The sequence below is a fragment of the Melanerpes formicivorus genome, unplaced genomic scaffold, assembly GCF_026170545.1.
Source record: "Melanerpes formicivorus ecotype bairdi unplaced genomic scaffold, bMelFor1.0.p_v2 SCAF_128, whole genome shotgun sequence".
In the NCBI taxonomy this organism is placed as follows: domain Eukaryota; kingdom Metazoa; phylum Chordata; class Aves; order Piciformes; family Picidae; genus Melanerpes; species Melanerpes formicivorus.
This window is the reverse complement of record NW_027142480.1, coordinates 623984-651810: the sequence shown is the minus strand read 5'-3', so window position 1 is coordinate 651810 and position 27827 is coordinate 623984. Positions and strand designations below refer to the sequence as shown.

Below are 27827 nucleotides of genomic sequence, written 5' to 3'. Positions count from 1 at the left end.
AAAGTTGCAGTTCATGCATAGAATATTTAACTTTTTAAAACTCCCCTCTAATTTCCACCCCCATCCATCCTCCATCAACTTAACCTATCTCTTCTCTAACCTGATAATTTTGTTTTTCTACTTTCTTGAGACAATGAATTGAAGTGATTAAAGTATTTTGCTGCAAATTTGTGGCTGGTGTTTACACAAAGCTGTAGTAATTGGGTTTCAGTTGTGCTGGGAATAATTTAACCTAAGGTCTAAGTATTTCTCTAATTCTAATTCTGTTAGTATTTATGACATCAAAAATACTTTTTTTCCCCCCTGTTTTCTTATTTGACCAATAATACCAAACAGATTTCTGAGTCCACAAAAACATCAGTAAAATCTGTTTTCTATACTCAGCAATGGTTTTACATTATCTAGTTATAGTGTACCAAACATGTTTAAATGTGCCAGAAACGTGTAAAATCTTTTAAAATCAAATCTCTTCTTATAGCCCTATGTGGAGGAAATATAACTGCAATGAATGGCACCATATACTCTCCGGGATACCCTGATGAATATCCAAACTTCCAAGACTGCTTCTGGCTTGTAAGAGTGCCACCTGGTAATGGAATCTATATCAATTTCACAGTTCTCCAAACAGAGCCAATATATGATTTCATTACTGTCTGGTAAGGAGACACTTTCAACATTTTTTGTAACCTTCATGTGAAACAGTCCAACAAAGCATATATTAAAGTGTGTATTTGTGATTTTCTCCCTTGACGCTGATATTCTCCTCAGGGAAAATGAGTGATTTGCAGTAACCCATGTTTTCCAACGCACCTTTCTCTCTGGGTAACACTGGACATGAAGTTTCATAGTCTTTGTCTTAAGAATTCAAACGCAATAGTAGTGTGGTTTCATTTCTCAATGAAGAAAATTTGAAATTATAGTATGACAGCTTAACAGCAACTAGGAGAACCAGTACTTACAAAGAAGTAATGATAAGAAGTTTATTTGTGTTATCATGTTTTACAGTGTTAATACAAGACACTACAGCAATGCTTTATTTCTTCCAAGCTGGCTTCTTTTGAACTGTTAAAGGTATATAAAAGGAGAGACTATATGTGTGTTTGACTATGAAGAAGAAGAACAGCAACAAAAAATAGAGCTAATCATAGCTGGAAATAAATTCCATCCTCTACATACCTGAGGCAAAGTTGATAAAGGCAGGAGGCTGCAACCAACTGTAGTCTTGAAACTGTTAGCAGTCTTCTGACATTTCAACAGTGTATTCAGTAGAGTATAAGCATTTTGGTTTTATTGGAGACAATACTCACTCTTTAAAAAATACTATTCCTCTCTTTTTATTTTTTTTCCTAGAAATGACCAAATTCCAGCAAATGTGGGAGATGATCAGTATTAGATTCATCAATTTTCCAATAGCCACACTTGAAAGCATAGATTATAAAAAGTAAACAATTTGTGTCAGGAAGATGAAGCACTATTACAAATTCAATCATTTAGAGCTTGTGGCTATTCTTATTTAAAAATAAGAATATTGCTTTGAAAAGTAAATTTTGATGAACCTCTAGGCTACTACTTATTATTCTTTGATCCACATAGAGAATTTCAAAAGACTTTCAGCCCTTAATGTCTACTTTATCTGATTTTAGATAATTCATTACTTTAGACAAATCTAGATACAATTTACTACAATGTATTTTAACTGGGAGGAAATGAATTATTTATTTGGGATAAAAAAATATTTTGATATGTTTCTTCTTAGGGACGGACCAGACCAAACTTCTCCTCAAATTGGTCAATTTAGTGGCAACACTGCACTAGAATCAGTCTACAGCACTTCCAATCAGGTTCTGATCAAGTTCCACAGTGACTTTACCACCAGTGGCTTCTTTGTACTTAGTTACCATGGTAAGTGTGGCAAATTACACTATTTCACTGTCTGTACTGATTATTGAGGGAAGAAAACTCATGAAATAAATTACCTTTCATAAGAAGAGTTGCTATTACTGACTGACCACCACTAGGGTCATGCAAAATGGTCATATCTAGTAATAGAGTGTCTCTAAATAACTTGATGCCCTTGCATTTGTTTCTTTTGTTATTATGGAAATTGTCATTCCTGAAGTGTGGGGTCCAATGTGCAACAAGGCTGGAAACTGAGCAGCACAAATGATTATTCATGAAGGAACTTAAATCACTTTTTTGTTTGATGTTGCAAGATAAATCTCACAGTATCCTTATGTCTGTGGCCCCTCCTATCAGCTACATATAATTCATAGCAATAAAGGCAAGGCAGTGAAACATTTGAGGTTAATTTATTGAATCCATTTTTAAATTACCTTGGTGATCTGAAAAAAAAAAATGCAAATAGTACAACTATTCTTTGTTTAATTGGTATGGTTTCTTTTAAATTACTTTATCCTAAGGAAAGATGTTAGCTTGCTGACTCACTGGTTTAATTGGCTCTTCATTATGTGATCAACAGAAAAGTAGTGGAGCAGGAAGATGTCAAATATAGGTAACTCAGTAGCAACAAAAATTCTTACCTGGATAAAATAGAAATTTTGCAAATGACAGAATTTTGACTAATTTGATTACTAAAGCATCCAAGCAGAGGAAGTATAAGTGACACTGAATCATCAAGTGCCATAAGTACATCATGTTTCCTAGCTAATGTGAGATGTTATGAAACAGTGCTATATGAAAATGTAATTATCAGTGAAAACCAGACATACATGACTCATTGATCAACCTGAGTGTACACCTGAAAAATGTGGAAGACTACGCTGCCAATATAATTCCTTCAGCGTAATTTCTTTGGCTGGATTCTTGTCCTATTTGCGTTCAGACCAAAGGGATTTTTTTTTCTGTGTCCAAACACAACCCCATCTTCACTGGATCTCCATAAAATAATAAAGCTGTATAGCTTTTGCATACTTGTCTTTTTTATCACTTTTTTTTCACCTATTTTGCCTGGCTGTTGTATACGTGTGTTAAAACTCAAAAAGTTATTTCATGTAAGACTTTAAATGAAGTTTGAAAGTAAAATTATTCTGCAGGTGAGAGGTGTTGCCCAACTATTCATCTACTGGGAAATTTCACATTCAAAATGTTTCTGTCCATCAGTTGTGCTGCCTCTGGGAAGAATCTTTTGGATTCTGAAACTCCTTACAGTTTCAAAGTGGAAGAGTTCAGCAGCAAAATTGTATTTTTGAAGAGGGCTTTTTTATTGAAACCTAATTACTAATAAAGAACACAGATGCAACTTCCAATTTTTTATGAATTGTGATGTTCTTATGCTTCCTGTTGTGTTAACTGAGTATGGGAATGTCAACTGTGTTTTTTCCCTGTTTGTAGCCTACCAGCTCCGAGTCTGCCAGCCTCCAACAAACATACCGAATGCTGAAATTCTAACCGAGGATGACGAATTTGAAATAGGTAATATGACAGAAAACAAATGCAGGGTTTCAAACAAAATGACTGCTCTGAATAGAAATTTAGTGCTTTCCAGGATGCAAATCCTACATGTAGTATTTTTAACTATCTTCAATTTAATTTTTTTCTATAATATTTGATATAAAACATTGTCTTATACTGAAACAGACAAACAAAACCCACAGAGCTGCCCACGTAGCCAGTGGCATACTCTGTGGCCTGAACAGTCAGATGTCAGACATCTGATCAGCTAGTTTTCCTCACATTTTAGCAAAAGAAACACCCCAAACCTGGACCAAGAAGAACAGAAGAACTGATGGGATACATGAATTTTCAATTTTATTGGCACATAAACCCCTATGAATTTTTAATCTCTTACTTGAAAAATATCTGTTTCTTGTTCCCAGCATGCCACATTTAGATAATCCAGCTGCTGTTTGGTTTTGTTTTGTTTGTTTGCCTTGTTTGATTGCTTGGTTTGTTATTTTTCCTTCTTTTTTTTTCCACACAGGATTGTGTGAGTTACTACCTTGATCTTATGTCTTTATTTAATTTCATAATCATTACCCCAAAAATAGGTTCTTCACCATGAGAGTGGTGAGACCCTGGAATGGGTTGTCCAGGGAGGTGATCGAGGTCCTGTCCCTGGGGGTGTTTAAGACTAGGCTAGATGAGGCTCTGGCCAGCCTGATCTAGTGTAGGGTGTCCCTGCCCATGGCAGGGGGGTTGGAACTAGATGATCCTTGTGGTCCCTTCCAACCCTGAATGAAACTATGAAACTATATTGCTTAAGACTTTGTGGACATGTGGTTCATACAGCATCAGTCAAACTCAGACAAATTAGTGAACTTTCCAGCTAATAGTGTGGTGCAAAGCAGTGATAGATGAAGCATAGTGTGTAACACAATGCTCATTTACTGCATTTCTTAGACTAATCAAAGTTGTTGATGCCAGAGGTCATTTAAGCCATTATATATGGCTGCAAGAAACTTCATTAATCAATAATGTTTTCAAAGCTAAAAGTCCTGGTTAATTGTTTTTTAATGTCTCTTTTGTTTATTTGTGTTTTGTCTTCTTTCTTTTTCCCAAACAGGAGACATAATAAGATACCAGTGTCAACCAGGCTTTACATTAGTTGGTAATGAGATTCTGACATGTCGACTAGGCGAAAGGCTTCAGATGGATGGAGCACCACCTACCTGTCAAGGTTTTTTCCTCTATTTTTTTCCTTTTCCTCCTGCCAGACCAGATGAATTCTGTTTCCTTAAATCCCCTCTGCTGTTTCTTTACATAAGATGGCACATTTAAAATATTTCGGTCTTTTTGATGCTATTCCCAATATTTTCATGCTGTTATGGTGACTCTGTGTCAAATATTAATGCAAAATGATTAGCAATGTTTTAATTAATTTGATGGATTTAAAGGAAAGGCCCAAGTTCATGTTTTCCTTCTAGTTTTTCCATTTATTTCTAGAAAGATGAATATGAAAATACAGTTCTGACATGTTTATGTTTTCTCACTAATTTTTCCATTCATTTTCAGAAAGATAAATATGAAAATACAGTTCTGACCTCTTACCTATACTACGTATGATAAGACATTTCAAGGAAAAAAAAACCCAACCAAACAAATAACCCCAAACCTAAAACAATCAATCAAACAAACAAACAAACAAACCCACACAAAAGAATCATGACTGTATAAAAGTATAATTTTTGGAAACAAAAGCGACTTTGAACCCTGACAGTTGTGATACTCCTTCATGATCCATCTACTCCTGAGCTTAATATTCTAACATCAACAGCAAGATTAAAATACTTTCCCAGATCAGTCATAATAACACAGCTGATTTACATTTATATTAAATGAAAAATACTGCCATCTGGGTTTCCACCAATCAGATGTTCGTTGTTGTTTTTTCCCCAGCAATTTTAATTAATTAGCATATCTATAAAACACTCATGATGAAAGATTTATTTGCAAATAGTAAATTAATTCTGAATAAATCTACTACTTTTACAAGTAAAGCTTTAATATTTAACCATTTCTTCATATTTTCTAAAGAGTCAAACTGGTGCACAGTTTGCTTGTTATGCATTTAAACCTCAGAACACTAATACTTAGAACTTAATTATGACTATAATGTTCAACCCAGTTTTTAGCTGAGAGTTGAAAAATTACTGTCTTGTACCCTTTTTCTTGCATTCCTGGAAATCCAGAAGGGTCAGCTACCACTGCTGAATATCCTGTTTTCCCCTGGTTTTATGTACAAAACTATGCAAAATACCTATCGGTCTAGCTGTTAAAAATGCAAAGTGATCTTGAATTGTGTTGTAAAAGAACTTTAACACTGATAGTCTCTGAAAATTCATGCCTTAATTTAGGTATGAATGTGTCTAGGAATAGCTACCAATACTCCAGTTTAAATTAAAATCCTGATTTAGCAGACTTGCTGCATTGAATGGCTGGGAAACCATAGTAACTTCCGGCCACTTGTTTAAATATCAAAATGATTTAGTAATGGACAGGGCAAACACAGACATATGTGTTGATCCTGAGGCATTCCCTCTGTGGATGTGTTGCTGAAGGCATATTTATATTAATTTCAAGACACAAGACAAAACCTCAGGAAATACAATTTCGGTTAGCATAGATAATCTTTCCTTTGTCACATAGAAATGCTAAATATCAAAGCAGTGCTCTCATTGTTACAGTCTAAAGCTGAATGATATTAACAAAATCTTTAGTTAGCAGATTTGGGAAATAAAATAAAAGTAGAATAAAAAAATCGAAGCACTTAGTTTAAACATGTTTAAAATGACCTTTCAAACTGACCACTAGAGTAAGCATCTGTAGAATTTTCTTTTGTATTTATTCATATAATCTGTATATTTGGAAACAGCAATATGTATTGAAACCCAGATTAGTAGAGATTTGTGAAATCTAGAGGCAGCAAAATTACATTGCTAAAAGGCATGTCTTTCATGATCTTACTGTACTATACTAGTTCATGTATAAACTCCCATACTTTAATTGTGCAGGCTGCACTGCTAGCATTCACTCCCTCTCCTGAAACGACGACAATTAGGAATAACTAGAGCTGTTGGTTTTTCCCAGTACAACTGTAAAGGCAAAATTACTAACTTCAGAATATGATGTGGGATATATATATAAAAAATTCTTTACAGTGGGGTGAAGATGTGGTAAGTAATACCTGATGAATAAGTCATCAGGGATGCAGCAGGTGTCTTCTTTTATCCCTGCAGGAAACACTTTCATGTTGTGTGGTCTAGCCTCTCCCAGCTATATTTTTGAGAGAGGGTAAAAGCACATTCCTTTTCTTATTTCCCAGAGTTAAATCTAGGGAAAAAACTGTCAGCAATTAAGAACTTCAGATTTTTATAATTTCTCCTTCAGCTAACTTACATCTACTCATCAGAATACTAATATGTCTGTGTGTTAGAAAGAAGAAATGATCCAATTGTCTGAACTTGAGAGTTCACTACAAATGTGAATGTCTCACCATAAACTTCTCATATGCAGATTTAATTAAAATAAAGTTCTGTGTAGATACAGGTCCAATATGAATGTAAAATATGCAGATATACCAGTGTGATATTTGGATCTTTCCTTTTATGTGGGGCAGCATCACCTTTATTTTTTCTTTTTCCTCATTCGATCTTTGTTTCCTGAGAAAATGCTTGTATTATGGTGAACTGTTGTGTCTTTTAAAAGGAGGAGCTGTTACATGAATTGCCAAAAGTCAGCCTGAGATTCTTTGGCTCATTTAGGATTGTTACATTAGCATCTTGACTGCTAGTCATAGGCTTTCATTTTAAGAACTCTTTGCTGTTACTTTTGGTAAGGGAGAGAAAAGAAATAGGACTATATTTACATGTGCTGAAGGAAAAGTAGGATTTCAGGTGGATTTGTTTCCATGTGAAGGTAATAAGCTATCATTTTCTTATGTTTCTATGAATCTAAACAACAAATGACATCATATCTAATTAGTCCTACCAAACAAAAATATATTGGCCTGAAGCATGTCTTTTATTTTCTTATACCAAAGCATCATGTCTGAAAAGTGCTTACATTGTGTGTAGGCACATCAATACTCTTGGAAGTTGACTGAGGATCTCAAAACTTACACCGATCGTGGCAGGGGTACATTATTCATTAGTTAGAATCTGACAGGCAAAAAAACCAATAGTGTCTTCAAGTTCTGCTTTTAGTGTAAAAAATCACCTGGGATGACTGCTAACAGTAATAGTAATCTGAGGAAAAATAAAAATTCTGTGGTTCACTTTTTAAACAATGCAGCAATTTAGTGCACAGCCCACAAGAATATTGAAAAAGTGTCATGAAGGGATAAGTTCTGAAAGTTACAGGGTTTATTTGCAAGATAAAGATTACTTTAGGATTTTTGTTTGTTTGTTTTTCTTTGCAACTCAGGAAAATCTTGCAATCACATCAAAGAGAAATAGTGAGCTTTAGATTTATTTTTTCTTTTACCAATCTTTCTGTTTCCCAGTGCTCTGTCCAGCCAATGAAATGCGTCTGGATTCAACAGGAGTAATACTTAGTCCTGGATATCCTGACAGCTACCCAAATCTCCAGATGTGTGCATGGACCATTACTGTGGAAAAGGGTTATAATATCAGCATGTTCTTCGAATTCTTCCAGACAGAAAAGGAATTTGATATACTTGAGGTGTTTGATGGTAACTATAGGATGCACAAATTTGGATTATGCATTTTCTCTCTTTGTGTGCTTTTTTATAGCGCATCTGTGTAATCAATACTGTTCATCTAAACAGTAATTTGTCAGCATAAAAACAACAAGCATTAAATAAGAAAGTCTTTGCATTTTTTTGAGTTAAAAAGAACTGTTGTGTTACTGTGTTCCAAGATTGCATTGCAATAATTATGGTTAGAAATAATTTTTGTCTGAAAAAAATATGTACTCTAGTGTTCACCATGCAGTATCCACTTCTTTCTTTAATTCAGAATAATTTACCATTTGCTTGTATGATATTTTTTATTAATATTGATTATATTTGTAAAATTTATGGTATACTTTTTTTAAACTTTGTAACTCCCTTTGTTTTTTTGTTTGTTTGGTTATTTTTGTTTTGGTTTGGTTTGGTTTGGTTTTCTTCTTTCTTACATCAAGGACCAAATAGTCACAGCCCATTGCTCATTTCTCTCAGTGGGGACTATTCGTCTTCTCTAAATATAACCAGCAATGGCCATGAAGTATTTCTTCGCTGGTCAGCAGACCATGGCACCAATAAAAAAGGTTTCAGGATAAGATATATAGGTATGTAAATCTAACTTTCTTTAATGTGTATACAATTTCAATATGAAACATGTATTTATGTGAAAAGGGCAATATAACCTATAATTACTGACATTAATGGCCAATTCAAAGGAAATTCATAAACAAACAATATGTATCTTAACCTGGCTGCCAGGTTGTAAGTCACTTTTGCATCAATCCTCTGGTAAGGTAGATAAAATCAAGTGACTCTGTTCTCATAGACACATTGAACAGGTAAGTTAAAAGAAAAGCAAGTGTAATGACAGTATAACAGGTAAGCAATATTTAGTGTCAGAGACACTTAATATGTCTGAATCCTTTAGACTGTAACAGCTACAGCTATTGAAGATCATTTTGCTCTCAAAGATTTCTGAACTGTAGTAGGGTTATTTTGTTTTTTGTTTGGGTTATTTTGTTGTGTTTTGGGGATTTTTTTGAGTGTATACTGCTGAAATGTATAAGATTGCAATACATTTCACCATGAACTAAAATTCTCTAGCTTACTTGGTGGGAAAAAAAAAGAAAAAGAAAATTATTAAGAAAATCTGTTACACAAGTGATCTATCACTGCATTTCCTTTGAGACTACTAAAATCTGAAGCATCTATAAATCCCTATTCTTTCACATTTATACTTAGCTAAATTGCTTGATGCATGCACAAAAATAAAGCAACATTTAGTGATATTTTCTCAGCTTGTTATCGGTTAACTTTCCACTGAAATCAACAAGAATTTGTCAAGAGTTGTCATCTGGATTCTAAATACATCTTTTGTTTATTCAATATTCATGTTTAAAGCTCTCTACTGTAGTACTCCAGAGTCCCCTCCACATGGTTTCATTGTCAGTCAGACAGGCGGACAGCTCAACAGTATGGTTCGCTGGGCTTGCGATCGAGGTTTTCGGCTTGTTGGGAAAAGTACTGCTGTATGCAGAAAGTCTCCACATGGTTATTACTCATGGGATGTTCCAGTACCAGCTTGTCAAGGTAAATTCTTTCACTATAAAATAATGCACCATAAAAAACTTTCTTTTTCCAATGTAAGCTACCATTTGTCTGAACAGCAGGTATTTTTTTTCTGCCTGGTAAAACTTACAGAAGCTAATGCATTATTTAAAAAGAGTATTTCAACAGAATCCACTGACAGTTAAAAAAAAAATAATAAAAATTAAATGGGATGGGAAATAAATACCTTGGTTGTTTCAGGTGTAGTAAGGAAGGAGTTGGGGCTGTGGAAGGAGTTGGGGCTGTTCAGTCTGCAGAAGAGAAGGCTCCGAGGTGACCTAATTGTGGTCTTCCAGTATCTGAAGGGGGCCTACAGGAAGGCTGGGGAAGGACTTCTCAGGATCTCAGGTAGTGATAGGACTAGGGGGAATGGAATGAAGCTGGAGGTGGGGAGATTCAGGCTAGATGTGAGGTGGAGGTTCTTCACCATGAGAGTGGTGAAACCCTGGAATGGGTTGTCCAAGGAGGTGGTCGAGGCCCCGTCCCTGGAGGTGTTTAAGGCCAGGCTGGATGAGGCTCTGGCCAGCCTGATCTAGTGTGGGGTGTCCCTGCCCATGGCAGGGGGGTTGGAACTAGATGATCCTTGTGGTCCCTTCCAACCTTGAATGATACTATGATACTGTGATACTAAACACCGGTTTGGTCACATGTTTTCATTTTAGTGTCATGAAGGCTCTGCTTCTTTCTTTGGTCGTATGAGGTGACAGTACACCTTTGTCCAAGATTTAGTAAGAAGTGGAAGATGGACATTCTGGTTCAGTTAACCTGTCACTTTTTATCCCTCTAGGATCATACCTCTGGAAGACAGAATTCAATAACTCTTTTGAGGTCTTCACTGTCTCCTAATCACTGTTTTCTTATTTTCTTCAAAGTGTGTGTTTGTCTCTAGTTGCCAGCAGATATTATGATAGCCCTAACATACATGCTTTTTTTATGGTTATCCAGATGAGGTGATCATATTAATCATTTTCTGTGATCTTCTCCTCTAAAAAACAAAATTTGAAAAATTACATGTCATGTTCACTTTCTTTTTATGGTGATGGATGTATATTTTAACATTGATCCTACTGCCTCTTCTCTGCAAGTCGTGACAGCATTAGTGCATTACCTGTGTCTCTGCTGTGATTATTAGCTTTGGTACTGTGCCACATTGTTGTTATATTGCTCATGAACCTTATCTGTCTTTTGTTAGATCAGCTCACAATAGGAACAAAAATAAATTACTACTTTTGTTTTTTTTTTTTGTATCAACTGTTTATGCATAGTTTGAGAGGCTTAACTTATCGTATCTCTGTGTAGGCAGGAGAGGTGATTTCTTAGGGTTTGAGATTCCACTTCAAAGTCAGATACTTAAGAGTTAAGTGCTAAGCCTTTTTGATTTTATCCCCTAGAGAGCATTATTTAGAGCCAGATCTTGTCTTAATACTTTATTCCTATTGGTCATATTTTTTTCCCCTCAGATATTCTCCATTCTTTCTTCTTCAATTATCTTCTGTGTTTTGATTGGATATCTCCAGAGTTATAAACCGTTGTTCTTATTTTTAACCTTCTCCATTAAAAAGATAATAAAAATCCTGAGACTTGTTTCCCTAAAATTTTAAGGGAAGGGAATTTATTTGTAAGCTTAAAATGTGCATTAATATGTTAAAAGTTTATTTTTCTGAATTAAAAACTCTTAATATTACAATGCATATATGAGTGGATGAGTGGGATCTTATAATGAAGAAAATACAAAACAACTCTGTTTTTCACTTTACTCAGCAATATCTTGTGGAATTCCTAAAGCTCCATTAAATGGTGGGATATTAACTACAGATTACTTAGTTGGCACCCGAGTTACATATTTTTGCAATGATGGATATAGACTATCAGCCAAGGAACTTACTACTGCAGTCTGCCAGCCAGATGGTACCTGGAGCAATCACAATAAAACACCTCGCTGTGTAGGTAAGTAACCCGAGAAACCTCTCCAGTGAGTAAGAACCAGGCTGTACATTTTATTTATTTCTCCAGGACACAAATTGTCACATTACTTAAACTTTCATCTTCAGATTATTTTATTTTGTGATTTATTGCTGGCATTACATTATTGTGAAATAAGTATTTGAGATGTATGTAGGTGAGATATATATTGAAACATTCTTTGACAGCAGAAGAAATAACACTAGAGAATTCATGATAGAATACATTTGAACTAATAATTAATTTACAGCTAAATCAAAGTCAATGTTTGCAGAGATTTACGCAAAAGACATCCTTCAGTGAGAGTTGCACAGTTCATATACTGTTAACAAATCCTATTTGCAGTAAGTCTCTGGTGCTCTGGGTTACATATTCATAACCGCTGCTTATTGTTTATATTCATTCTATTGTTATAAACCAACACCATCTAAACTTGGGGGAACATCACTGAAGAGAAAATGCATGCTCAGTCTTCAAGAGATGGTATAAATGGGGTATGCAATCCCAGGTGATTGTAAGACTGTTATAGAAATGTCAGTGTTGTTTGCATGATATCAGTTGGATTGTTCCAATCAATTAATTTTAGAAAGAATAGAAAACATATCCTAGAATAATTTTCAAGAGTTTTCTTTTTTTTTTCTCCCCCCCCCCCCCCCATTTTCTTGTGAACTGCATTCTCTCACATATTTTGCTCTATCAAAAGAATTATAAATGGAAGGAATGTAGTATCCAGCAAAGATTTTCCTCTCTGCTTTTTAAATATGGAAAAAAAAAAAAGTTATGTTTATTAATCTTTTTCTATTACATGATGTTTCTAGAAGGTATTTGTAGGAAGAACATGTAAAATTAAGACATTAGCTAGAAATGCATAGCTGCTGAAAAACCATCTTGGTTATGGATATTATGTTACCTGTTGCCAGTGTGCAGCTTCTCCAAAGTCTATGAGTCTTTAATAACTCATAGAATTAACACATGTAGAAAAAAATAATTCCTATAGTGAAATGTAGGTAACATTTCAGTAAGGATTCTGGTGTCTGAGCTAAAGTGTCACAAGAGTTCTAGGATAACGAATCTACAGTGAATTCATCTGTGGTACATTGATTCTGTCTACGTCAAGTGCGTAGCTCTGCATGCAGTCACTTTTCTCACTGGACCATTGATTGTTCTTAATTAAATGAGAGAACCTGTACCTGCTAGCCATAGGCAATTTCAAGTACAGGCTTGCTCTTCAAATATTATGTCACTATGTTTAAAATACATCTCTGAATTAATAATGGTATGGACTTTCCTAATTTGCCTGTACTAAGCCATAAATAACTATTTGCTTTTGTTATTTTGGAAGTTGTTACATGTCCAAGCATCAATTCTTTTACACTGGAGCATGGAAGATGGAGAATAGTGAATGGTTCACATTATGAGTATAAAACAAAAGTAGTTTTCAACTGTGATCCAGGGTATTATGGTTTGGGACCAGCATCAATTGAGTGCCTTGCTAATGGCACCTGGAGTTGGAGAAATGAGCGACCCTACTGTCAAAGTGAGTATATGTTGCCTCTGCATCTGCTGTACAAACTTCAGATAAAAATATTTTACTTGGCTGAATCAGAAATTAACTAATTAAATATTGGTGTTAGCCAAAAGATGTTTTCATTTGTAAAAATATATTGAGGTTCCAAGTACATTGTTCACTCATTATGAGAATATGTTGCGTGAATGCTAGGGCAACCATTTAATTATGAACTAGGAAACAAAAAATTGTATCTTCCTAAAAAAATATATAAAGGTTATTTTTTGCTACCTCTTTCTTAAAGTGTTATTTCTGGGGAAGGAATAGTCTTCATATGCAGCAGTATTGATTTAATTTTTTTAAGGAGTAAAATACTTCTAGCTATGAAATTTCTGGTTGACAATTATCACTAGTTGATAAGTATTTATGTTATTGTGTGTCAGTGATAATCAGCTGTACCTTTCTATTCTGTTTTGTTTTTGCCTTAAGTTATTTCTTGTGGAGAGCTTCCTACACCTCCAAATGGGAATAAGATTGGAACTCAAATTACTTATGGATCTACAGCTATATTTACTTGTGATTCAGGATACATGCTAGTTGGGTCGGCAGTGAGGGAATGTCTGTCTTCTGGACTCTGGAGTGGAATTGAGACCAGATGTTTAGGTAGGAATACTACTGACATAGCTTGCTTATTCTCTCTCCTTAGCAGACAAAAGTAAACATACAAAGAAAATAATAATCACTGATTGTGGAAACTTTGAAAGGAGCACTGCACCCCTATTTCTGACAGAAAATCACTATCCTCACACAATTTCTAGAATTTGATACCCTTTGGTTGTGCATGTTTAGGCATCTTCACTTATTTAAAATATTCAGACACCAGTCCCTGAATCTTTTATGATTACAATGAACATGTGATTTCAGTGACACAATTTCAGGGTTTCTTTTTAATTCATTGTTATCATCTATATTATGAAAACTTGATAGTTCTAAGAAAAAAGAAAAACAAAGCAAAGTATGTTGCTTCTAAATATCGGTGCTTATTAGGAGCCTCATATTTTGGGGGTTTGTGGGGTTGGTTTTTTGGTTTTGGTTTTGCAGTTTTTTTTGAACAAAAATAGATTATAAAAGGAGAGCAGAATGGCTTGGGTGGCTGAGTTGTTTGTTTGTTGGGGTTTTTTTGTCACTAAGGTACTAGCAGAATCACTGTCCATTTTTCTTGCTTGCCTTACTTGCTTCTGCAGTGAGTTCCCTGCTATATGTCACAGTTTCCATGAGGTCAACAACTCTCAGAGAATTTTCCATTGCCATATTATTTACTGATTCATTCTTTTTCCCAGCCTCTCTCTAGATTAAATGTCTGTTTGTGACTTTCATAGTGTAAATAAAATATTTGTTGCATTTTGAGAATACAGAGTAGAAGATTAGACCAAGATAAGGAAAGGTTTTTGGCTGCAGGACATTTGGATGTGTTTGTACTGACTACCTTTAACCCAAACATGGAACCAATTAGGTTGGAAAAGAGTAAGATATTGAATCTCTTAGACTAACATTAGCAAGTCTGCTGATAAAAGATGTCTCTAAGCACCACGTCTGCACATCTTCTAAATACCACCAGGGATGATGATTAAACCGCTTTCTTGGGCAGCCTGTTCTAATGCTTGACAGCCCTTTCAACGCTGAAATTTTTCCTAATCTCTGACCCAAACCTTCCCTGGTCCTGCTGGCCACACTATTTCTGATACAGGCCACCTGGTCACACTGCTGGCTTGTATTCAGATGGCCATCAGCTAACACCTCTGGGTCCTTTTCTGCCAGGCAGCCGTCCAGCCTCTCTTGCCAAAGCCTGTAGCATTGTATGGGTCTGTTGTGACTCAAATGCAGGACCTGGCACTTGGATTTGTTGTATTTTATACAATTTGCCTTGGTTTATCAATCCATACTGTCCAGGTCCCTCAGTAGAACCTTCCTACCCTCAAGCAGATCTACACTCTCTCTCAGTCCAGAGAGTCATCTACAGACTTCCTCAATCCTGTTGTCCAGATCACTGATAAATGATATTAATGAGAACTGGCCTCACTACTAAGCCCTGAGGAGCACCTCCTGTAACTGGCCACCAACTGAGTTTAATTCCATTCACCACAGCTCTTTGAGCCCAGCCAGCCAGTTTTTCACCCAGTCAAGTGTCTACCTGTCCATGAGCATTCAGTTCCTTCAGGAGGAGGCTGTGGGACACAGTACCAAAGGCTTTACTAAAGTCCAGGTAGACAACATTTGCGGCCTTTCTCTCATCTGCTAAGTGGGCAATCTTGTGTTAGGAGATCAGTTAAGTCAATCAGGACTTGCCTTTCATAAACCCATGCTAACTGGGCCTGATCACCTGGTTGTTCTGCGTGTACTGTGTAATGGCACTCAAGATGATCTGCTCCATGACCTTTCCCAGCACCATGGTAGTTCCCTGGATTCTCTTTCCATCCATTTTTGTAGGTGGGTGTCACATGTTAATCTCTTTGGGATTGCTCTGAGACCAATAGGAAAGAAAGAATAGAAGACAATCCAGAGATTCAGATTCCCACAATAAATTGTCCAAGTTAATTTTATTTCAATTGTAATGAGGATATATTTATCACATTCACATGTATTGATATTTCTAATACTTATATTCTATTTGTATTTATATTATTTTTTATAATTATGTAAATGTATCACAGTGGTAACTTTATTCAGTTTTATCTTAACCAAAATAAAAATCAGGGAAATATTCTAGAATTTTGCAGGTTTTAATATAAGGGAGTTACTAGTATTTAAAATAAAATTGATAACAGAATCATAGAATCAATAAGGTTGGAAAAGACCTCAGATCATTGAGTCCAACCTGTCACCCAACACCTCATGACTAAGTAAGTTGTGGCTTCAAGTGCCATATCCAGTCCTCTCTTGAATACCTCCAGGGATGGTAACTCCACCACCTCCCTGGGCAGCACATTCCAATGGCCAGTCACTCCTTCTGTGAAGAACTTTCTCCTCACCTCAAGCCTAAACCTCCCCTGGAGCTGCTTGAGACTATGTCCTCTTGTTCTGGTGCTGGTTGCCTGGGAGAAGAGACCAACCCCCACCTGTCTACAACCTCCCTTCAGGTAGTTGTAGAGAGCAATAAGGTCTCCTCTGAGCCTCCTCTTCTCCAGGCTAAACAACCCCAGTTCCCTTAGCCTCTTCTCACAGGTATTGTGCTTGAGACCTCTCACCAGCCTTGTTCCCCTTCTCTATATGTTGTTGGGGATCGTTTTGAGCAAGAGGGGACATGGGTCCCAGGAATACCTGTGCAATTCAGGCCTTGAAGAGTTCTCTGTTGATAATATAGCGGTGGAGTAGGAGATGTGGGAAAGTGCTGATTGCTTGGTATGCTGAAGTCCAGCTGCCCCTGAGAAGGGAGGCAAGCAAGATAAGGAGGAGGCGAGATCTGGGAAAAAGAGCAATTAGACTGAGCAGAAGTTGTGAAAACAATGATGTAACCTTTTAGAGAGAAACCAATAATATGTGTTGAATTAGAATAGAATTAACTATGCATAAGATAAGACTATAAATAATGAAGTGTGGAGCAATAAAGTTGGATGATTACTATCACTCATATTGAGTACTGTCGTCCCTGTCTCCATTCTCGTCAACATGTAATGTACATTTAATGTGCATGTAATATTTAATCTTTTGGATATACAGTATCTTTTGCAATTTTGTGTGCGTGTACAGTCTTACCTATACAAATAAATTACTGTAGTTTTCCCTATGTTATTAAAAATAAAACTGAATTAAGTAATTTTAAAATGTATTTTTAAAAATATTTCTTTGTTAAATATAGGAGGTTTATTTAAATGTTTTCTTGTATATTTACTGATCTTTTTTTTCCCTTTTTTTCCCTTTTTTTTCCCCTTTTTTTTAATATTTACTTTGATAAATGTAGCTGGTCATTGTGGTATTCCAGATCTTATAGTTAATGGTCAAGTAATTGGAGAAAATTATGGATATAGAGACACAGTTGTATACCAGTGTAGTCCTGGTTTTCGGTTGATTGGCTCTTCTGTACGAATATGTCAACAGGATCACAACTGGTCTGGTCAGCTTCCATCCTGTGTGCGTAAGTAAGCATGGCAACACATACTGATTCATACTACAGGGATGTCTGACATACAAGATGAGCAGTGCCTTTGGAATTTAGTATTCATGGTCAAAAAAAACCAACAACCAAACAAAAAGATTTAAAGCACTTTATGAAAATGTTGTGCCCACCTTAAATTTGTTGTCACTTAATATTTCCATTGCATCTTTGGTTACTAGATACCTATTGTCCATTGCATCTTTGGTTACTAGATACCTCTCGTTTACATATGAATATGGAACTTGCTTTTTTGTTTCTTTACTTTGTACTATACTAGCCGTTAGCTGTGGTCACCCTGGTAGTCCTATTTATGGAAGAACAAGTGGAAATGGTTTCAACTTCAATGATGTTGTGACATTCTCTTGTAATACTGGATATGTTATGCAAGGACCAACCAAAGCACAGTGTCAGGCTAACAGGCAGTGGAGCCACCCGCCACCAATATGCAAAGGTAAGAAGGCAAACATTTACAGATTTCTAATTAAAGTTGAAAAATAAACTGAAGCTAAAGGCACCCAAGCACCCTCTAAGACAAAACAATACCTCTGTTACTAATAGGCATCATTTTACTAAACAGCAAGATTCCTAGATTTGAGATCCTATGATTTTTCTGTTCGATCTGTTCTATATTCTGGTTGCAAGGATAACTGAAATGTTATTATGTGTAGGTAGAATTGATTTTTTAAAATGTTTCCTACAAGTTACAACAATATTCTCCCCATTTTTAGCCAATATAGCCCTAATAGATGCCTAAGATAACATGCTTTCCCCCCTCCTTTTTATATTTCTATCGATCTGACTGCTCATTTTGAATTTAAAATTTTCACTCTAATTTGATTAGTATAATCCTTTTGGATTGGTTCTCAACACTTCTGGATATTATATTGAAAATAAAAGATTATGAAATTGGTTCTGTCTAAGTTTTCATAGGCACTTCTAGAACCATTTTATTACCTCTGTCCTTTATAAGTCTGTTGGTGTGCGCTTTTAAAATGTTTTAATTGTTCTCATTTAAAAATACACACTTCTGTTTTCTGTAACCTGCTTGTACATATGCAGAAGCTGTATTGATTCTTTTTCAGCATCTTCCAGGCAGCTTCTGTGGATTATCTATTCACAGCCTAAGTCAGGTTATGCATTTATAATAATTTTATTGGCTCTGTGTTCCTTCCACATGTGTTCTCCACATTTCTTTAATCACTTTACCTTAAACAATACTGCCAAATAGTTTACTGAACTTGAAGTTCCATGGAATTTTGTGTTGATGAGAAGATACTATTTTATTTTTAAAGCTTACAATACTAAATACATACTGTGTGTTAAGGGTATCTAATAAATCTTATTTTCAGTACAGTTGCTATAAATCACCTCAGTGTTCTGGTGCTGCAGAGTGATGTGCAAAACTCTGATATTTTATTGGCCTGTAGGGATCAATAAATAAGTTGATCAAGTTGTTCTTTGAGATTTTACAGTCCTGAAATCTTCTGTGGGTTTTAGAACAGAAGTATCAGCTTTGTGTAGAATATTATTAGTGTTGTCTGTAATATGCATTGAAATAAATTCTCTTTAATGTGAGAAATTGTGCTATCTGCTTTGAAGTTAAATTAAAAAAGAAAAAAAAAAATCTTTTGCATATTTGGAAACTGCCTAAAGTGATATAATAGGAAGGGCTGACTCCCTTGTGAAGGCTGAATTTGCAATAATCACATAAATTCAGCAAGGTAGCTGCTGTTATACTGTCTACAACTTTGCTAAACAGCTAGTTTCCTAATCAACTATAGTAATACTGGAGAACTACCTAAATGATCAAAGCTTCTTGTATGTTCTTTCAAGTGCTCACTGTTCACACAAGCAGACACCCAGTTTTAAGGTAATGAAAGAAGCAGAAGAGTTGTAAAATAACTACACTGAATGATGTATGTAGAAAAAAAAATGTCTTAAGTTACCTGTGGCCATAGCTTTTTACATTCTAGTTTAGAAAGCTTTTCAGCATATTTTGATATTATGATGTATGCAGCGTGGTGCACATACACACAGAGGGATTTATTACATAATTGCACACAGGTGTATATGCACATGTATGGATATAAACATGCAATTGATTTTAAGGATACAGAAACAGTAATTTTTACATGAACTATCATTCTAAGGTAACTTTAAGTAGGTGAAGAACATGTTGAGTTGACCAGAGGTGTATACTCTATATTATATATAGAAGCAGAGTATATGAAATTGGGGTAGCAACACACAGGAATTTTCTCATACAAAAGATAAGAGATCATTTAAAGGCATTTTCATTAGGTTGTATTTATATGACTCAAATCTATGCATATTTTTTTTTTCTTTTCAGTGGTCAATTGTTCTGATCCTGGAATTCCTGCAAATTCTATAAGAGAAAGTAAAATTGAACACGGAAATTTCACCTATGGCACAGTGGTGTTTTATGACTGTAATCCTGGATATTTTTTATTTGGCTCTTCAGTTTTAATTTGCCAACCAAATGGCCACTGGGACAAACCTCTACCTGAATGCATTAGTAAGTAGATAATGTGTATGCTTCTGTAAAGAATGCAGACTACAGTAGGTACTATTTTACATAACATTTCCATCAGTCTCATGACAATAATTACAATAAACATATTTGTATAACATTTGTGTGTCTGCAGTAATGATGGAAGGTCTCCAAAGCAGCTGAAGTAGTGTAGTTTTTATTGTCATTATATGTAGCAAATAACAGAATCCTTGGGAAATGCAATAACTGAAACAAGCCTCTCTTGAGTGCTTCAACACAGTGTTCTCTGATAGTAGTGACAGAAGGTGAAAACATATCGATTGAATCTGTCGATGCTTGGCCTCCATTGTCCACAAAAGATATAATCACACCAAAAGTTTAAAACTATAGTACCTAGTTATTGATTTATGCCACTATAGTACTTTCTAGACTTCTCTTGGGACAGCAGTAAGTTCAGACTATCTATGAAGGCAGTAAGCAAATAGCAATGGCACTGTAGAGCACCAAAAGTGTCCTCTGGGTCATGCCCCTGACTTAGCAAAATACCAGATGTACCTGAAATCATAGTAATATGCAACCTATCCATGAAGGCAAGTGGATCAACTTATTCCTTATTGAGGAGTCATGAACCAATATTTGTGATATTGTAAATATTAATTCTCAGCTCCCCCTTTATTAGTTTTCCTTAACTAAAGTTTCTTCAGTTTTGCTATTCTCTCTCTTAAAAAGAATCATAGAATCAATAAGGTTGGAAAAGACCTCAAAGATCATCAAGTCCAACCTGTCACCCAACACCTCATGACTACTAAATCATGGCACCAAGTGCCATGTCCAGTCCCCTCTTGAACACCTCCAGGGACGTTGACTCCACCACCTCCCTGGGCAGCACATTCCAATGGCTAACAACTGTCTCTGTGAAGAACTTTCTCCTCACCTCAAGCCTAAACTTCCCCTGGTGCAGTTTGAGACTGTGTCCTCTTGTTGTGGTGCTGGTTGCCTGGGAGAAGAGACCAACCCCCTCCTGCCTGCAGCCTCCCTTCAGATAGTTGCAGACAACAATAAGGTCTCCCCTGAGCCACCTGCTCTTCTCCAGGCTAAACAATCCCAGCTCCCTCAGCCTCTCCTCATAGTGCTTGTGCTTGAGGCTTCTCACCAGCCTTGTTGCCCTTCTCTGGACACTTTCAAGAGTCTCAATGTCCTTCTTAAATTTAAGGGCCCAGAACTGGACACAATAAATTACATCTGAAATTTTATTTCTTATTACTGTTAAACTCTTGGCTTCTGGAACTTGTTACTTTCCTTGGTGGCATAACTCGATCATAAGGTACAGTTCTAATCACAATCCCTAAATCTCTAGAGCCTGAAAAGGGCAGCATTTTCACCAAATTTATGTCTGGAGTTATGAAAAGTGGTAGCTACAGAGTGTTTGATCAGTGATAATAACCTTTTTTTATCTCCAATAATTATGCATTGTAGTGGTTGACTGTGGCCATCCTGGCGTTCCTCCTAACGCGGTCCTGTCTGGAGATAAATACACGTTTGGGTCGACCGTGCATTACGCTTGCACAGGTAGACGATCGCTGTTAGGGCAGTCATCTCGAACCTGTCAGTTAAATGGACACTGGAGTGGATCTCTTCCTCATTGCTCAGGTAATATTTTTTTTTTTTTTAACTAACATAAATATCCTGATAATTGTTTTTTTATTTTATCAGAAGGCCATTTTAATATCTGGAAAATCATGCATGCAACTGAAGTACTGTCTAGGGAGAAGTGACAAAGTCAAATCAAAGTAAATAGAAAGGTAGAAGCCCCATCCCTGGAGGTTTCCACAGGAAGATCTTGCATCACTATTTCTTCAGTTGAATGGGGTTTTAAATTTTTTATTTTTTTTTTACTTGCAAAATGTCTGTTGACTTCATGGCATCTCAGATATGTCTTAATTGCATAAGTCATACATCTTTATAATAAGGCCAAGAGGGTTTCACATGATTTCATAATGGGACACTCTGGTTTTGAGGCAACGCCATCTAATCCCTGTAATAGATTAGCCCTCACTGAAGCTCAGATATGTTTTCTGAACAGCTTACTGCATAGGAATGTTCTGTTTCACAGCTTCAGTTTGATTCATTTTAATAGTAGTGATTAAGTGAAAACCAAAAGTATGAATCACACTAATTTGGGATTTGGCTGTATCCCATTTCTTATCTTAGAGTATGCAAACACAGATTGTGGCAGAGTTTTATCAGTTTTAATTCTCACTAAATAGTGGGGGGTGGGGAGACTCATTCTTGCCACCCTCATGTTTTCATTGTATGGTTTTTAAGAAATTCTTGTGGTTTGGGAATTTATTCAGACCTATGTAATTCAGATCACTTAGAAATCTCCAAAGACGGAAAATAGGAAGAGAACAAGAGACACCTCTTTGTTGTTGTTGTTGTTGGGTTACAGCTAGGGCAAAATGAAGAGGTGAAAAATAATTGATACTCAAATCTGACAGTACTACTATACCAGTTTAGTGCTACAAAATAGTAAATCCAAGAATGACAGAATGACTTGCGTCAGAAGGGACTTTAAAAAGCTACCTAGTCCAATCCTACAGCCATAGGCAGGAACATCTTCCACTAGAGCTATAGAATCACAGAACATTTTGGTTTGGAAATGAGTTCTAAAAGTGCCCTCTGAGTTTAAAACCATTGCCCCTTGTCCTGTCGCTGCAGGGCTTGATAAAAGTGTCTCTGTATCTTCTATTCTTTATATGTTGAAAGGCTGCAGTAATGTCTCCTGGATACCTCTCTAGGTTGAACAACCTTAACTCTCTCAGCTTTTTTTTGCATAGAAGAGGTGTTCCATCACTCTGATAATTATTGTGACTTTTCTCTGGACCTGCTCTAGCAGACCTATGTCCTTTCTGTACTGGGGACTGCAGAACGAGATGCAGTATTTCACTTGTAGTCTCACACATTTTCCTTTTTTTCCTCCTGTACTCATCTCCCTAGTGTATTCAGCTATAAACTGATTATATCAGCTAGAGTTTCAGAATATGCTTTCTTTTTTTTACAGCTCATGGCACAAAATGATTAAAAATTAATAAGAAACATTAAAATAGTTCTTCTTGGTTAAAATCTTGTACTAAATTCAAAAGGATTGGAAGAGTTTTTTAGTGTCTGAACTTTCCACAGCAAACTTTTAAGAAGTGGTTGCAAACAAGGACAATTTTATCTATTATGTCATTTGTAGCTATTGGCATTCAGAAGTAGTTTTCAGTCATCACAGGGATATCACCTGGAGTCAGAAATGTACAGCAACTCAGAATTCTTCATAAGTGCACCAATGGCTGTGTATTTACTTAAGTGATCTAAATACCCTCTTTTTTCATTAAGATTAAATGTCAGTTGGGAATTTGTTACACGTGTAGGTGAAGGATGGCTCATAGCTGACTGTGAAAATCACTTAGTTGAATCTCTGCATGAGGTAATAAAAATACATTCTGTTATGATATCATTGATTATATCACTGTCACTTCCTGATGTGATTAGTCATTTAGAAAAATTATTTCTGTAACCTTCAATCAAATGAGCTGGAGGTTAACTTCTCTAAGATTAAAGGAGTAATAATTCACATTAATAATTAGGCATTAGGAAAGACCACATGATTTCATTTACAAGAGGAATATGTAGTTTATACTCTGCATAGGGAAAAAAAAGGATTTTCATTTTTTAATCATAATATTATTTGAGGCATAATGTCAAGCAACCTGCTGAAAACAGAGTTCTCAATGTAGAAAATTTACAAGTGCAGAATAATGATTAGGCCCTGTCCCAAATTCTTCATAGTCCAAATGAATTATACTGGAAAATGTAAGATACAAATCCCCAAAATAGCAAAAAAAAATCTTGATCCTGGATATTTTTTAATTAATAAAAATGTGTAGCAGGCTATTTGCAAACTAGAGGGATGTTATGTCACCTAAGTAGCTTGAACATGATGTATTTTAAAATTATTTTACTTACTGTTCACAATTTCTTTTCTTCCTTCCATTATTCAGTTCTGTATATGCTTCTCTTAGTAAAGAGGTATGTTTGACCAGTCATTCCAGTAGTATAGTTTACATACATACAGTGCCAACTAAGACAAGGGAAGCTCTGTTTTCATCTTCGACTCCTGGATCCTAACTTCTCATAGAATCCCTAAATAAATGAGTTTATCAATTTTTGTATTCTGGGCATTTGGAGTAGCCAACTTACTTACTACTACTGTGTAAGATCTTCTCTTGTTACTACTGTGTAAACTTTGATATATATCAGGACAGTATGGTTTTAATACAGAAAGTATATTCCTCTTCCTCCTTCCCACTCCTCATCCCTCCTACTTCTCCCTTCTCTTCCTCTCTCCTTCCCCCCCCCCCCCATCCTCCTCTGTTATAATTTCCTCAAACACTCCTAACTTGAGATTTGATAGGGTGCTTGGTTGCATGGTTTAGTTGATTAGGTGGTGTTGGGTGACAGGTTGGACGCAATGATCTCAAAGGTCTCTCCAACCTGGTTTATTCAATTCAACTGGAGGAAAAGCTCCCTATCGGGTACACGTAAAATTGTAGACTAGCGCTTTTATTGAATGGTAAAACTCTTACAACAAGGAAGCATTTTATGAATGCTTCTTACAGGCAGACAAAATGATTTTTTTACAATCAGGACCTTAGTTTTTTTTCTCTGAATTCCTGATTTTAATTGAAAAATTACAGAGGTATTCTGGCTTTCTTCTTTTTCCCTAATGTTTTTTGATGATTCTGTCACCAAAATTTTATTTCACCAAAATTTTAACAGGTTTTTTTTTTTTTACACAATTACACCTGCTGTTCTATACTCATTCAAAATAAGGAAAAAGAAATTATTTGAAAATAAATTACACTTTTTTTTTTTTACATACAGGGACTCACATCCATTAAGATATTTGTGTTTAGTTGTTTTTTTTTTCTAAGAATATAAAGATATTTGTAAATACATAGAAGCATATACTTAAAATGCCATAGGATAACAATATTTCACATTTATTTCAAGTTTTACCCTCTAAATTCTAGGTGATACAGCTGGCTCCTGTGGTGATCCAGGTATCCCAGGTCATGGGTCTAGAGAAGAAAACAATTTTAAAATTAAAAGCACAGTCCATTTCAGTTGTGATATTGGCTATATCCTCCATGGCTCAGAAGAAAGGACATGTATGGCAAATGGAAGTTGGACAGGAAGACAACCTGAGTGCAAAGGTAAATCGCAGTAATCCACTCCGGTTTAAAATAGTCTTGTTTAAAATGCCAATCAGATAAGCCATTATGCACTGCCAGTTTTGCATTGTGAATGGTATACAGTTGATTTTGGATTGACCATTGCATTTCCTCAAAGAAATTGTTGCAGTACAGCAACAACTTGGCATCAGGTGACAAATTTGAAATCATCTCCTGGTACACTTGAAACAACATGATTTCAGAGTTTTGAGAAGAGTATATTAATCTGATTATTTCTTCTCAATGTCACATCAGAATAACTGTGTGTGCTATGTGGTACTAAAAGTAAAGCAAATAAAAAAGTGGGGAATAAAAGGCTTCAGGAACTCTTTTTTCTCTTAAAAATCTCTCACCATCACCTGGACTTTAATTAAAATGCTTATACATCTGAATTCCAGAGCAAATAGCTGAGTTTTTGGAAATTATCCATGTCAGGATTTCATTAGATAGTTCTTTGTCATAAATGATTGGCTTAAAATTTGTATTTACTAATACTGTTGGCCTCATTATGAATTTTCAGCAGAAAATGAAATGCTGAAATAAGTTTATTTAAAAAAAAAATAAATTGACATTTCAAGTTAGATGCAGTGTCTTAAAAAGAAGTTTTAACAGGATGGTTACAGAGAATCATTTATGGCCTTAATTATCTTGACTCAAAAATAGGAACTAATTCCCAAAGGATTCTTCTTCAAAGCTTCCTAAATAATAGGAAATAATTTTAGGACCTGTGCTCTTGTTTTCTACTTCATCACTGTTGACTGTGTTATCTTATAGTTTCATAGTTTCATTCAGAGTTGGAAGGGACCACAAGGATCATCTAGTTCCAACCCCCCTGCCATGGGCAGGGACACCCCACACTAGATCAGGCTGGCCAGAGCCTCATCCAGCCTGCTCTTAAACACCCCCAGGGATGGGGCCTTGACCACCTCCCTGGACAACACATTCCAGGGTTTCACCACTCTCATGGTGAAGAACCTCCTCCTCACATCTAGCCTGAATCTCCCCACCTCCAGCTTCATTCCATTCCTCCTAGTCCTATCACTACCTGAGATCCTGAGAAGTCCCTCCCCAGCCTTCCTGTAGGCCCCCCTCAGATACTGGAAGGCCACAATTAGGTCACCTCAGAGCCTTCTCTTCTGCAGACTGAACAGCCCCAACTCCTTCAGTCTGCCCTCATAGGAGAGGTGCTCCAGCCCTCTGATCCTCCTCGTGGCCCTTCTCTGGACACGTTCCAGCACCTCCACATCCCTCTTGTAATAGGGGTTCCAGAACTGGACACAGTACTCCAGGTGGGGCCTCACCAGGGCTGAGTAGAGGGGGAGGATCACCTCCCTCGACCTGCTAGCCACACTTCTCCTGATGCAGCCCAGGATCTGATTGGCTTTGCGGGCTGCAAGAGCACATTGAGAGCTCACGTTGAGCTTTTTGTCCACCAGCACCCCCAAGTCTCTCTCCTCAGGGCTACTTTCCAGCCAGTCACTGCCCAGCCTGTATTTGTGCCTGGGATTGCCTCGACCCAGATGCAGGACCCTGCACTTGCTCTTATTGAACTTCATGAGGTTGGCCTGTGCCCACCTCTCCAGCCTGTCAAGGTCCCTCTGGATGGCCTCCCTTCCCTCCAGCGTGTCTGCTGCACCACACAGTTATGTATGAAACAGTCTCATCATATAAACAACTTATTTCACAAGCTTGTTTCATGATGTCCTTTCTGATGAATGATTGCCATCCTTGCACAATGTAAATACATATTTGTATATATGAATAAGTTTATGTGTTTTTTCTGTTTTATTTTATGTGAAAGGATATGCTTAACCCAGCTGCACTTTCTGCTGTTCTTTCATCTTATCCTCGCTATGGATCAGGCATTTTCTTAAAATTGGGAGTTCATCTTGTTGCTAAAGTAGTTTTCCTTTAACTTGGATTTTACAATTAAATTCATAGGCTGTGTTTCACTACATACAAAAGGGTAAAACCAAATAACTAATGTAAGCAGATATTTACTGTGCAAAATGCATTAAGTAGGTGGTGAAACTTAACATTTTTCAGGAAAAAAAGCATGGATTTCTACCACATAACACTGCTGGCAGTGTTGGCAGCAGGAATGTCCTTAGGCATTACTATTTCTAAAATTATCTTTACTACATTTTAAAAGCATTTTAACATTTTATTTTATAGCTGTACAGTGTGGTAATCCAGGAACAACTGCTAATGGAAAAGTGTTTCGTATTGATGGGACTACATTCTCCAATTCAGTAATATATTCATGTATGGAAGGATACATACTTTCTGGATCGTCTGTAAGACAATGCACTGCCAATGGAACATGGTCTGGATCTTTGCCAAACTGCACAAGTAAGACACTTCTTTAATGAGAAGTCTTTGTTTTGCCCTCCTCTGAAAGACAATAAAACAACTATAGAAGTAGGATGCAAATAAGTTGTCTTCATTTTTTTCTTACACTAGTTCATGATAATTTTGCCATAAAATCCTTTAAAATTGTGTAGTGCTATGTGAGAAGGAAGAATTATTTTTCTGAAAGACAGATACAGTGTAGTAAACTAGGTAGACTGCTACAGTTTAAAAAGAATTATATGGTTACATGATCTACCTGCTTTAATTCTTTCCTAGTATACAGTTTTAGTGTTGTTTATGCTTTGTGATAT

At 36.2% G+C, this 27827-nt stretch overlaps 1 protein-coding gene across 1 annotated transcript in view; it reads left to right on the top strand.

Moving 5' to 3' along the window:
- The window catches only part of CSMD3 (CUB and Sushi multiple domains 3), a 406730-nt gene that overhangs the window by 342518 nt on the left and 36385 nt on the right, over window positions 1–27827 (top strand). The window contains exons 44-59 of the mRNA XM_068167989.1: window positions 479–656; window positions 1757–1902; window positions 3352–3432; window positions 4523–4636; window positions 7961–8149; window positions 8602–8748; window positions 9545–9733; window positions 11513–11698; window positions 13056–13250; window positions 13710–13883; window positions 17179–17352; window positions 17651–17824; window positions 19724–19909; window positions 21362–21535; window positions 24964–25146; window positions 27340–27516. Coding sequence (XP_068024090.1) covers window positions 479–656; window positions 1757–1902; window positions 3352–3432; window positions 4523–4636; window positions 7961–8149; window positions 8602–8748; window positions 9545–9733; window positions 11513–11698; window positions 13056–13250; window positions 13710–13883; window positions 17179–17352; window positions 17651–17824; window positions 19724–19909; window positions 21362–21535; window positions 24964–25146; window positions 27340–27516 — 2667 coding nt within the window. The remainder of the gene's footprint in view (window positions 1–478; window positions 657–1756; window positions 1903–3351; window positions 3433–4522; window positions 4637–7960; window positions 8150–8601; window positions 8749–9544; window positions 9734–11512; window positions 11699–13055; window positions 13251–13709; window positions 13884–17178; window positions 17353–17650; window positions 17825–19723; window positions 19910–21361; window positions 21536–24963; window positions 25147–27339; window positions 27517–27827) is intronic.